The 13,028-nt window shown below is 40.6% G+C and overlaps 1 protein-coding gene across 11 annotated transcripts in view; it reads left to right on the top strand.

Annotated features, from left to right (window-relative positions):
• The window catches only part of TNRC6C (trinucleotide repeat containing adaptor 6C), a 95,783-nt gene that overhangs the window by 13,700 nt on the left and 69,055 nt on the right, over positions 1–13,028 (top strand). For all 11 annotated transcript variants that reach the window (XM_058852147.1, XM_058852140.1, XM_058852141.1 and 8 more), the window contains exons 2-3: positions 6,711–6,810; positions 7,665–7,686. In XM_058852147.1, the coding sequence (XP_058708130.1) occupies positions 6,748–6,810; positions 7,665–7,686 (85 nt within the window). In that variant the 5' untranslated portion in view covers positions 6,711–6,747. The remainder of the gene's footprint in view (positions 1–6,710; positions 6,811–7,664; positions 7,687–13,028) is intronic.

Here is a 13,028-nt window from a genome sequence, read left to right as displayed (position 1 = left end):
CACAGTGTGGCTGGGGGCTTCTTCCCCACTAATTCCCTGGAAAGGAGATTGTAGGATTTCACTTTGTGAATGGGTAGAGGCCTCCAGTTCCCTGTCTAATTGTTTTTGTGTCTAGGAGTCGATGTGGCCTTGTATCAGTGTTGCTTCATAAAAAATAAATCTTCTTTTCTTTTTGTGTTTTTCCTCTTTTCTTCTCCAAATGTATATTTATAAAGACTTGGTATACATTTTCATGTTGGGGGTTTTTTAAATGCCTCAGTGTGGAGGATTTTTCTTTTCTCCTAATCCAAATCTTCTTTGTTGCAATTTAAATTCATGCTACTTACCACAGCGAAAGGAGAAAGATTTTACTCCATGCTTCTCTACCTCTGTCTTTAACACCTTTTTGAATAATAGGGTTGCCATCTCTTCAGATTAAGTGAATCCAAGTCTGAAGCTTTTTCCCAAGGGCCTGTGCTTTTTTGATTTCCTTGCTGTTTTTGGGCTCTCTCTAGCTGACCTGTCTCTCTTGCTGTAGATAGTCACACACTGGACACAGCGCAGCAGCTGATGAATTTCTGACCATCTGTGACGTTGTTGCTTTGCCTTTGCAGTGAAATCCGTTGTAGCACCTGCTTTTTTTCCTTCCCAAAACTGGTGTTCTGCCACTTGTTCCCTGTGCTGTATTTGTACAGGATTTTCCCTGCCAAGCATGGTACCCTGCACTTTTTCTCACTAATTCTCTGCCTTTTTTCTGCATTTTAAGTTCATCAGGGTGTTCTGAATACTGTCCCTCCTTAATTGTTTTGCAGCTCTATGACTTGATATATTCTGGAAACTGAGTAAGTGGACACATTTTTCCAGCAGCAAAGTGGTTAATAAACATTTTGCTGCTAGACGTGAGGAGCACTGCAGCAAAAATTCATCAGGTCCCTGCCTTGTGGGAAGGGTTTTGTGGGTTTTTATTGTAATTTTGTTATGTACCTTAAAATTATTAAATAATAGTTCTTCAAACTTTTAAATTATAAAGCAATCGTATCCTTAGTAACAAAAATCTTCATGTGGATTGAAAAGTCAGTTACATAGTTTGGTTGCTTTTCTTTCATCTTTTTCAAAAATACTTGGGACTATGCTGTAGGGAAAAAATCAGGCTTGCTTTGTCCTCCACAAATCCTTGTTAGTTCTTGCTGATGTTTTTCTCTCTTCCCTTTTAAGTTATATGCAGTGTTTGCCATGTGCTGCTCTTCCAGAGTGCCATCCATCCACCTCCTCGTGCTTTAAGGTAACCTGCAATGATTAGATGTGGTTGTTCCTCTGGTAAATGACAGCAGGCCCAGCCAGTGGGGAAAGAACCCATTTCTCTCAGGAATTTTTAAGATGTTCTTGCCTTTGTTGGCCCCATTTCTTCTTTGGAGTGGTAGCAAAATATTTAGCTCCATCTTTTCTTCCCTGCCATTTCATGTGAGTTTTTCTGAGAAGCTACATCATCTCAGGCTTTGAGAAAAGGGACTTTTAAACACATCTTGAGCGTCTTGCCCAGAGCCATAACCCAGCAGCCCTTTGAGGAGGAAGCCAGAATGGAGCATTGCAGTGGTGGAGGTGGAGATGCTGGGGCAGGAGCAGCCTGGCTGTGGGTGCTTTGCTGCCCTTGGCACCAGCTTGGCCAGAGCCCCATGAAATCCCTGGGAGAAATCCCTGGGAGAAATCCCTGGGAGAGGTGTCGTCATCTGCGGGCTCCGCACCAGCACCGGCGGTTGTTGGCCATCTGTTCCCCGCTGACCTCTTTAGGAAGGGCTGAAGCAGAAAGAAAAGTACTGTCACTTCAGCCCTCACAGGGTCATCTGTCACTGCTCGCCCTTTCCCACCCAGAATCAAAACTAATATTTCCTCTTGCATGCTAATGAAGCACTTAAAGGTTGATTTGTTGTTGCTTTTTACACACACAGTGCTCATATTTTTCTGGCCTTTCTCAATTTATCTCTGTGTGTTTGTGCTGGGTTTTTTTTCTTTTTCATATTTCCTTCTTATTTATTTGACCTAGTTTTTGCGTGCTGTTTTCTTTTTTGAGGTGATTGGAGAGCTTGTAATTAGGGACCAGCTTGACTCTTCTTGATTAATGACTGAGCCTGGATATCAAGGGAACAAAGCTGGCACTTTAACAGTCACACCAGCTCCTTCCCTTCACCCATATTTATTCTGGAAAGGTCACAGAGCTGAGCCGTGTAAAGAAGAAGCAGGAAACAAAATTAGCAATAGGCAAATACAGAATTTTAGTTTATCTGTTCCAGTACTTGTGAAAACATGGATTGCTGATGCTCTTGCTTTGTGTAGGATTCCTGCCATGCATGTGGGTATCTGCTTTGTTGTTTAGATTCCTGGTGATTCCCAAGAAACAGCACCTGTCTCTTCATATGGGACAGTATTTCAGGTGTCCTGAAGGAATCAAAGCCTGCCTTTCCAGAGTTTGATGCTCTTTTTTTGATGTTAATTTTTGATCCCATTTCATCACCACCCTTCAAGCTGTTTTCTGCCTTCAAGATTTCAGCCACTTCTTTCTTACAATCAGATCTTGAAGAATGTCCTAAATAGTAATTTTTTTCCTTTCTGTTTGAAATTGTATGATTTTGGTGAACTTGTCTTTGAGAGCTCGTGTCTACGCTGTCCAAACCCTCTGTTATCTGTTCTCACCTGTAACAATGCATGGATCTATTCATTCCTTCCATAAAGCCTCCACAGCCTGCATCTGGATGATTATTTGCCACTTTCTTACAATTCTAGTTTAAAGATTTTGTTTTTTTCCCTTTTTTTCCCCCTCCCATCACCAGTGTCAGGAAAAATGTCTGTGTAGAAATGCACGATGGCCTCTTGCATGGTGATGGAAGTCAAAACCAGAGCTGTGTGGAAGTTGTAGGATTTCTGTCAGTAAGAGCAACTTGCACAACTGTCAGGGCAGTTTATTCCAGCATAAAGTAGGATTTAAGGTACAAGAGGTGTCTTGGAATTAAAATGTGGTGGCTAAACCAGACAAAGGCATCTGTAGGCAAACATTAGGAATGCTGTGCTGAAAAGGCAGTTTTCCTATGTTATTAAATTAACCTTCAGTATCTTGCATATACAACAAAATTAATGAGGTTGTTGAGGTTTGGAGCAGTGTGACATAGAATGAAAAGAGAGACAGGTCTCTGTTTAGCCCTCAGTTCCTGCAGGAACTTCTGAACTCTAAAACACTGTATGGACAATATTACAAATGGACTCTACCTGAAGGTTGTTGAGCACTATTCCCAAAAGGAATATTGCAAAACCCTGTCAGGATGTCCTCTCAGTGCTGATCCATGATACCAGCTGTGCCTTAAGCTGTGGGAGCAATCCATCTAGAAAACTCAAGCTCTTACTTAGCTTAAAAAATAAATCAGCCAAGATTTGTTAATTTTTAAAAGGGATTAATAAACTGTTCAGCAGCAGGCACTGACTGAGAGGCCAGAGCCACAGTGCTCGAGCTGTGGCCGTGACCTGCAGCTCCTCTTGCTTTCCTGTTCCAGAGAGCTCTCAAGCACTTGCACTTTAGAGATAACCTTGGGTTAGGCTTGGATTTCATAAGTGATTTGCAATCTGTGAAAACACCACTTCATTCTGTAGTAAAACTCCTTGCTCATAAAAATCCCTCCCGATTCAGATCCATATGTAAGAACAAGGCAAACTCCTACAGGGATATTCTGAGACACTCCTGCTTTAGAACATGAGCTTTGTATTCATAAATGTTTTAGCGTATTTCCTGCAATAAAGATTAAATTGTCGCTCAGGAAGTAAAGCTGCAGCATGTGCCTTTGACAACGTAATCAAACTTTATATAGCCATGTTTTTATTGTTTTCCTTTTGTTTTGCTCTTAGATGACTAATTTCTGCCTAAAAGTGACAGCGAGAGTTGCCATCTGAAAGGCCGCTTGGAGCTTTATTTCTATTTTAAGCATATTTAAAGCACATGTATTCAGAAGTGTCATTATGTAAATCAGTTTTGAAAATTGAGCTCCATTAAAAATTACAGTATCATTTTCTGAGCTAATCCGAGGCTATTTTAATCTCAGAAATGAAAAAATAAGCCCACAACCAAACCTCAGGTTCTTGTGAGGGGTGGCACTGGTACCTCTGGTGTTGTAATTGCTGTGCTAATATGGTAATAAAATATGCTGGTTTTTTAGTGGAGCAGAATGTTTGCCCTTCTTGGATTTGGAAAATCCACTGACATGATGCATTGCCTGGAAACAAAAATTGATAGTGGAGTCCAGTGTAAGGAATGATTTTGGCAGTGGTGGAAGTTGATGCCCAGGGTTGGACACTTTAAAGGCTTGGCTGGACCAAGAAAGGTTGGACCAGATGATCCTGGAGATCCCTTTCAACCTGGTATTTTAGGAAAAGAGCTTGATATTAAAAAAAAAGAGGCCTAACAAGGAAGCTGAGTAATATGTACTTTTATAGCTTAAAGAAAACTCTGCATGTTAAGCAAAGTGGTGGTGGTGGTTTGTTTTAGTGTGTGGTTTTTTTGTTTTTGTTTTTAAATACTGCCCTGAGTATTGAAGGGGATTTAAATGTAACTGTGGTCTTGTGGAATTGCTGTAATGGCGTGGGGTTTCTTAAGTACTAGCAAGAGGAAGCCAAAAGTTTCTCATTTTACACGGACTTGTTTCATTCACCTGCTTTCAAAAACCAAAAAAGGCTGAACTTCCTCTGGCAATAGTCTGACAGCTTGGGGGAGTTCACTGGAACAGGGCCTTTGTAGAGTCTGCTGTGACTTGGGTAGGGAGCACTGCAAATGAAGGGACTGGATGTTGTTTCTTTGTAGTTCCTGGGATCCTGGGGACTTCTGTTCTCCTGCGAGCTAACAGGAATAAAGGCAAATCTATTACAGTTTCAACTCAGTTTCTTTTTGCAACCTAAGTCATCACTTTTTGCGAAGTCCTAGAAGAAGCCATTTAAAAGTACACTTCAAGAAGCCATTTAAAAGTACATTTCAAGCACCTTTGTCTTAAGTGCAATTTGACACGTAATGCAAATCCCCACCTGCAGTTCCTAAGGGCAGGTGTTTCCCAAACCTCAGCTTACAGGGCAGGGTTTAAAAGGTGGCCCTTGGAACTGGTGTAAGCTGAGCAGTCCTGCAGGTGGTGAATTTTTGGTCAGAAGGTGGATCAGTATTAAAAAAACCAGATACCTAATGCCATTTCAGCTATCTGGACCTCCAGTGGTGTACCAAGAACTCCCAGATGTGCCCAACCTCTGGCTGCTGTGCCAGACCCTGGGTCTTGCTGTATCTCTCACTTCTGTAAATAGTCTGAGTGCTGTAAAGTGGCTTTAAAAGGCACTAACACCTAAGTTTAGAGCTGTGAATTGCTTGCTGTAGTGTTTATAGTTTGGAGTGACACAAGGGAAGGGAATCTGCTTTTAATTTAGTCTGGAGCTCCATACAGGATCTGTGTAAGCATGAAAGCATCTGCAGTGGCCAGCATCAGTATTTTCAAGCAAGTGAAAAAGCCACATCTCAAAATGCCCTTCAGCACCGAAATATCAAAAGGTTACAATGTTCCTTTTTTATAACAAAGGGAAACTATGTAGGAAAATACAAAGTTGTTAAGAGGTAAAATGTTTCCGGGAGAATGTTTGAAGACACAATGTGCAAAATGAAGAGTGGTTGTTTACTCCTTTAGGTAAAGAGCAGTCTCACACACTGTGACCAAAAAAAAATAAATAGAGTTTTGTAACTAAATATAACAACAAAGATCCAAACAAAGAAAAGGGAGGGGGGCTGCAGGCTTTGGCAAGTTCAATGTAAAGCAATAGCAAATTAGGCTAAAAGTGGTCTTGAGGAGTAATTGGAAGACATTGAATCTAATAATAGTGATGGTAATGGCTTCAGCCCATCAGAAATGGCCTTCTCAGATCTGTAAGGCTGATAAATGATCAGGACCTGAAGAGCTGTCAAGGAAGATAAAGTAGTTATAGAGAAATAAATGAATTATTTGCATTGGTATTTATTGAAAAGGATGTCGAGGAGGGTCATTGCTATAACCATTTATTTTCGTGATGGACATAGGAAGCAGAGAAAAGAAGGTTTCAAGTAGGTTTTCTTGATTTGGAACCATGCAGGTTAATTTTTAATCAAGATGATACTGGAACAGTCTTGTTTTGCATTAATGCAAATTCTTCAGCTAGAATTTATAGGATGAACACAAAATATGATTATTGGAATTCATCTGGGCCTTAGTTTACAACTCTTGAGAACCAAATTGATGCACATGGAAAATTAATGCAGCATGTGTTTGATCAAAAAGAGAAAAATAGTTGCAAAGTAATGTACTTGCTCATGATCTTCAAGGTATACTGTGAATCAGAGCTGCTGAAAGCCAGCAGAACTTGCATTAATTACTTGGGTTTGTTCCTTTTTTTTCCAGTTTCAAACTTACTTTCCCTAGAACATGCTAATATTAATCAGTACTTATGAGTGATTGTAGAAAGAGGTTCCAAATAAAATCTATCCTTCCTGAATTCTCACTGCCTGCTATTTTATTTGTTATGAGTTTCGGTTTTGGAACAGCTCTTTTTTAGTGCTTTTATTGCAGCATTAGAAGCAGCCTTTTTTAGACATGAAATGTAGAAAGTTAGCAATGCAAATATGGATTATTCACCTTCCTAGAGAAACTTCATCTTACTGAAAAGCTCTTGCTAACCTTTGTTTTTATCAGGGAGAAAGAACAAGAAACACAAGAAGAGGAACATTTGATGGAAGAAAAGAAAAAGAAAAAGCAGGAAGAAAAGAAAAAGAAGGAAGGTGCTCAGAAAAAGGTTTGTTCACGTTCCTGTTATAATGGATCACTTTTTAATGTGAGTGTGGGTACTGATGCTGCAGCTTCACTTCTGGGAGTGAGCCTGGCCCCAGTGATCAGTGTCAGCAGCCTGGGGAGAGGCTGTGCTCGCAGAACCCCTGGCCAAGCAGCTGTGCCAGGGCTCTGGCACTGCCCTGCTCCCCATGCCCTGTGCCAAGGGGCTGCTCCCATGGCCATTCCTCAGCCACAAGTACCTGGGTCAGTCCCAGAGGGTTTTTTGTTTTTATTTTTAAATGCAGGCACTCTGGGATCCCAGGCTCATTTTCATTGCTGTGCATTCTCCTCCCTCATTTTCTGGATCGCACAGTTAGTTTTAATTTGAAATTAGAATTGATCGCTGTGTTTTCTGGCATAAAAATCAAGCATCATTAAAAAAAATGGGTACATTCCAAACAGATTTAAAAATAAACAGGTCTTCTGTGAAAGCTGATAGTGTGGGTGGATTCAAAGGGATGCTGGACAGTCACAGAAATGAATTCTGCTGGGTGCTCAAGGGTTCACAGATACAGTGGGGGTCCAGGAAGCCTCTGACCCTCAGGAGAGGGAAGGCTGGGTGGCTGGATGGGGCTGCTGCCCTCTCTTGTCATTCTTTACACTGCCTCTTTGGCATCTACTGCTGCCTTCAGTCAGAGGTTGCCATTCCCACACTCCTTTCACATGGAGTTAAACTAACACTCTAGTCCTTGGATGAAACAAATGCTTGATTTATATAAACAGTTTCTACAAAAAGTTAGGCCTGCAGCCCTGTAATTATTAGGTATAATTTGCAGTATTGATAAGTAGTTGATTTGTTTTGTTCTTCTCTTCTTTCAGGCTGCTGAACAAAAAACCAAAGGTAAATTCATGTTTATTCTTTGTGAAATGTTTGATAGTTTTATAAGCTTGTTTAAAAATGTGCTTGTAGTTTTTATTCATCGTGGCTGTTTAATGAGGGGAGTATATCTTACTAGGATTGTTATGTTCCTAAAGTTTTCTTGGGATTCTCAGCATAAGCTTTGGCTTATCTTGCTGGGTATTCTACAGCAGCCTTTTGACAAGAATATATGGATTAATTTTCTGTGAACCATAACACAGCATGTGTCATCTCTTTTGTCAAGACAGATGCAGTTTTCGATTTAGTTGTTAGTAGTTATTTATCTGTTTCAAAGACAAGTAATTGCCCCTTTCCCCTTGCACAATTCAACTCAATTTAATGTGTAAACTCAATTCATGGAGCTTAGTAGAAACTGTTTTCCCTGCTGCCAGCACTGCCTGTTTTTCTTTCTGTGTGGGTTTTCTGCTGGGAAGTGAGTGGAGCTGGTTTGCAGCAGGGGCAGGAAGCAGCAGAGGTAAGGAATGCCTTCCCCTTTGGGGGCAGTGGGCTGCCAGCTTCCTTAGGAGAAAAGTTAATGAAGCTGTGGCTTTCAGAAAAGTGAGGAAGAGAGGCAAGGTAATGTCTCTCTTCTGCAACTGATGGATTGCAGATCTTTTTGTGTCATCTGTCCTTTGATTTGAGCAGTTGTGAACCAGCTCACATGCATTGTCATTTTTTTGCTGGGTAATTAGGTGACAGGCAAGTGGAGCTTCCCAGAGTCCTAAAGACTGAGAATTAGAGAAGAGCCAAGCCTAACATAAGGGGTGGACTAAAGAACTTAAATTTCAAACACTTCTTATGATTTGTGCAGCAGAAATAAAGTACTACTTCAGTAACATGGATTCAGAAAAATAAAGTAATAACTGAATGTTGAAGGTACTGTAACTTAATTTATTGAAACTGTCCTTTTCTTTCTAAGTTTTCCCTATGAAGAAAGTGAGAGGTCAGAAAGTTTTAAGTTCAAATTCTTTAGCATCTGCGCTGTGAGATCTCATGTAGTTTATAACACTGGATTTTACTTTCAGGAGAAGGGAGCAGAGGTATGTGAGTACCACCAAAACTTAAGTACATAAAAAACATTGGCATTAAGATCCATGAGAGCAATTTCTATCTAAATGGAATATTTCACAGTATTGCTTGTTTTGTTCTCTGTATCAGCTCGTTTCTGTGTGAAAAGGTTTCACTGTTCTATAATGGATTATAATGACTTTTTAATACCACAATTCAGCAGCAGATGTTTTTGCTGTCAGGGTAACTACATTCATTTTCACGTGTTAATGCAGTGGCTCTTCATTTCTGTTACTAGTGAGACACAGAGCCTTCTGCTTTCCCTCTGTGGGATGTTACTATTTCTGTCTGTGTTGTGACAGCTTTGCTTTTAATTGCTTGAAACTGCCACGTTTAAGTTTCTAGTTAATAACTTCAGATTTTCAGGTATGTTTGTGAGTTTGTTTCTTTCAAGTTTAGGGAGTGCATTTCTCCATCTGTTGGGTTTTTTTGGTTTGCTATCCATGTATTTAAGCATCTTCTATTGCTATAAAACATGAATCAAGAAGAAGATAGCAGTGAATAAGGATAGTTATGTTAGAGATTAAGCAGCTTTAGCATTTATTGTTTCATCTGTCAGAAGCAGTGATGCAGCTTTTTGTGGTTCAGCACATGCTGGAAGGGGAGACCTGTCCTACAGAGAACCCAAACCTCCTGTTCATGCTCAGGGCCAGGGATTATTTACAGTCCTGGAAGTGACCGGTCTTTGAATTTCCTTTGTCTGGCAACTACTCGTTGCTTTTCAGGTTCCTCTGTGGAAATGATTTATTTCCACTTTATAGTGCAGTTCTGTACATTTATCTTAAGGAGGGATGTCCTTCAGCTTATGAGAGGTAGCAGGAATTTCTTTAAATACAGCAAATATCAATACAAAATTAATGAGAGGAAAAATCTGACTGAACTTTTTTCCTACAATATTCAGAGTTGACTGTAAACTTTATTGCAGTGCTGCACCGAGTGTGTTATTTGGATACATTTTCAAGGTTGAGTGACACACGCTACTAGAACTAAAAGGCAACTCAGGGATTATCATTGAATTTAGTTAATTTATTTCCTATCTGGGACACAGCAATTAAATTAGTTGTGATGACAGGATGGCATGGTAAAACTGAGTGAATGGACTGCAGCAGGTAATGCATGCCAGTGGGCACGATGTATTAAATCAGAGATTAAAGCTGGACTGGAACTGAACATTTTGCAAAATGTAGATTTTGGTAGATGAGATCTTTATAAATATGACTTAATGGAGCTGCTTGTGGTAACTTTAAAATAAATTGCTTAATTTCATGTGTGTGTCACCGAGTTCTGCAACTGGGTTGCCATGGCAGTGAGAGGTGCTTGCACCACTTGGGTCTTAGTGGAGAAAAAGAAATCATACAAGTGCAGATGGGATGTGGAAGGGTTTTTCAGTTTGTTTTTCAGCCTGGGCAGGGTGTTTGTACAGTCCCTTGTTTGCTCTCAGCAGTGTTTGTGGAGGAGAAGGCTCTGTGCTGAAGTGGGTAACAAGGGCCAGGTGGTGCGGCTTGAGAGGGAGGGAGGGTTTGCCCTTTGGGTTGGTTTCATCTGTGCTAGAAACCTGTGATCAAGGTCTAATTCTTTTTAATTAATAGTAGGTTTTTAATGGATTTGTCTGTCACAGAGGTGTGGATTTGCTGTCCTGGCCAGTAATGAGCTCATGTGTTTTGTACATGTAGCTCTGAGCGGATCTGGGCTGCTGCAGGTTCAGTTGCTGCTGGTGAGGCCTCAGGAAAGAGAAGGGAAGAGGAAGGAGGTTTCCTGTGGGGGTGTGTTTGTGGTGTGTTGTCAGTTCAGTCTTGCTCTGAGGCCTCAGCCCCAGCTGAATGTTTCCATTTGTGATGTGGAGCACAAACCCCTTCCAAAATAAACACACATTTCCACCCTTAGGGGAAAGGTATGTGGCTGCTGCTGGAGTCCAGGGCTAGGAAATGCTCCCTCACACAGCTCTTGCATCCACTGAAACAAATTATTTTTTCTGTTTAAACAATGATCCAACCCTTTAAGTCTTCTCTACATAACAGCTCCTTCAGTTTCTATTTTTTTTCCCTGCAGCATTGTTTGCCTGAGTATTTTTGTGAGGCTGGATCTTTTATAAATACCCTGTTGGCAACAATTCTAGGGAATGTGTGAAAGGAAGAAAGATTGGAGGGCTGATAAAGACCTGAAATGTTTCTCAATTACTTGAAAACAAATGAAAGTAGTCTTCCTGTTCAGCTTGAGAGAAGCACTGCAGAATTAGATGAGGTGGGAAATGAGCAGGTTTTTATTGCACATTCAAGTTGTTGTTCTTTTATGGTAATTTTTTTGAGAGGAGGACTATTGAGCACAGGCTATTAGTGTTTATTTTACATATGTAAACTCTTGCCAGTTTATGTGCACTTGATCAAGAAACTTTGTGTAAAAAGGCTTTTCTAATGAAAACATTCAGCTGTAATTGTGAATTCTGTTCTGTATGGTAAAGGGTCACTAGTATGGGAATGGCTGTTATTTAATAACTACAGGGGCTTTAAGGGAGCTGTGATTGTCATGAATATTATCAGGGTGTGTTTTGCTGCCTGCTTCTCTTCTAGCCATCCTCCTGCAGGTTTAGTCAGCACAGGTGATCAGTTCCTTGCCTGCTTCACTCCCACCTCAGCTGAATGCATTTGTCTAAAGCTGATATAAAATAGCTCAAGTGGTTTGTTACTCAAACATCTACCCTGGTAATTGAAAGGCAAAGTATCCATCCAACCCTCCAGCATTATCTGCAATAAAGGTAAGTGCTAAATATGTAAACAGGGAAGCAAAAAAAGTCAAGTCTATATACCACAGTTAGTCTAACATAGAAAGTATTTTGGTAAATATTTTGATTAGAAATGTTAGCTGGAAAATATTTTTATCCTTTTACTGTACAGCAGAGATGGCCAGTCTGCCTCCATGATCCTTGTAGGTCTGTCTGGCATGTTCATGGCATGGGAGCAGGAAGGGAGCGGTGGGTTTTCCAAGGGGAAAATTGGAATTTCAGCTCACTGCTGGGGGATGATGAAGCAGGATTGCAGAAGCTGGAGTGGCTGCAGTGATCCTGGGATCCAGCAGGCTGTCCAGCAGTGCCCATCCTCTGTTCCAGTGGTGCAGTGGCTCCTGAGCTGAGCATCATTCCCTTCCATCTGTGGTCTGTTGTGGAGCTGTCCCCTCCCCCAGGCTGTCTGGGCTGTGTGCCCTGGGACTCCTCAGAGTGTGATGATTTTAATATGCAGCTCGCAGAGTCAGGGAGGTTGTCTGCAGCCTGGGAGATTATTCTGCCAAGGTTTATGCATTCATATGTTTTATTTTGGGGGACTGAACAGAAAACATTTAACAGTTTGTTGGCATACATCCTTCAGGTTATCTGTTGTCCCACAAGCAGTGCTGTATATTTTACCTGGAGGAGCATGGCCCACTCTATTAGAAAGGGGAGTTAAAAGGAAGAAAAAGAATGGATGAAAATATCTGAGATCCCATCCCCTGCTCTGGCATTTCTGTTGGGATGACAGGAGCAGCAGCATACCTGTTTCCAAAGCTGGGTTATTTTCATTTCCAAACCAGCCATATAGATTATTGCATATTTTAAAATTGATTCTTTACTTACCCTGCCCAAATGGGCTGTTAGAATGTTCTCTGCCTGTGCTTGTGTGTGTGTGAATCACCTCCCTGTAACCTCCATTCTTCTCATACAGAATTGAAGTTTGTGTATATTGATAATGTGCTCCTTCTGGCTGTGGTAAATGTTACTGATGTTTAGTGGTAGTTCCATAGGAAAAAAGATAATGAAACTTTTTAGAGAATCTCATCAGGACTTTAAGTAGAATTATGACAGTGTGTAACACAATCAGTCTTTTTTAAAAAGAAAAGTCTTGAGTTTTTCTGGTTCATGTCATATTACTGTAGGAACCAGCAGAGGCTTTTTCCATAAGATTAGAAAATGTGTTCCAGCCTACAAATCAGGTATGATTTACAACAGATTTACAACCTCTGACTCATTTGAGTATTTATAGCTTGTGCTTGAATATCTGCCTCTGTCATCTTGTTAGTTAAGTGCTGTGTTTGTACTGAACTGCTGCACATTGTAGTGACAAAATGTGCCATAAATCATCATTGCAGAAGGAGGGGGAGCACTGCAATAAGTTCTTCAATTAGATCTTAATATGCAGTCACTTGATAACTTAATGATAACCTGTGGCCATACGTTAAGGCTTTGTAACACAAAAATGTTTTCTTTTTGATAAACGTTATCAGGGGGG

Source organism: Poecile atricapillus, chromosome 17 (genome assembly GCF_030490865.1).
Source record: "Poecile atricapillus isolate bPoeAtr1 chromosome 17, bPoeAtr1.hap1, whole genome shotgun sequence".
In the NCBI taxonomy this organism is placed as follows: Eukaryota; Metazoa; Chordata; class Aves; order Passeriformes; family Paridae; genus Poecile; species Poecile atricapillus.
The sequence above is the reverse complement of the archived record's forward strand: the minus strand, read 5'-3'. Positions and strand labels throughout refer to the sequence as shown.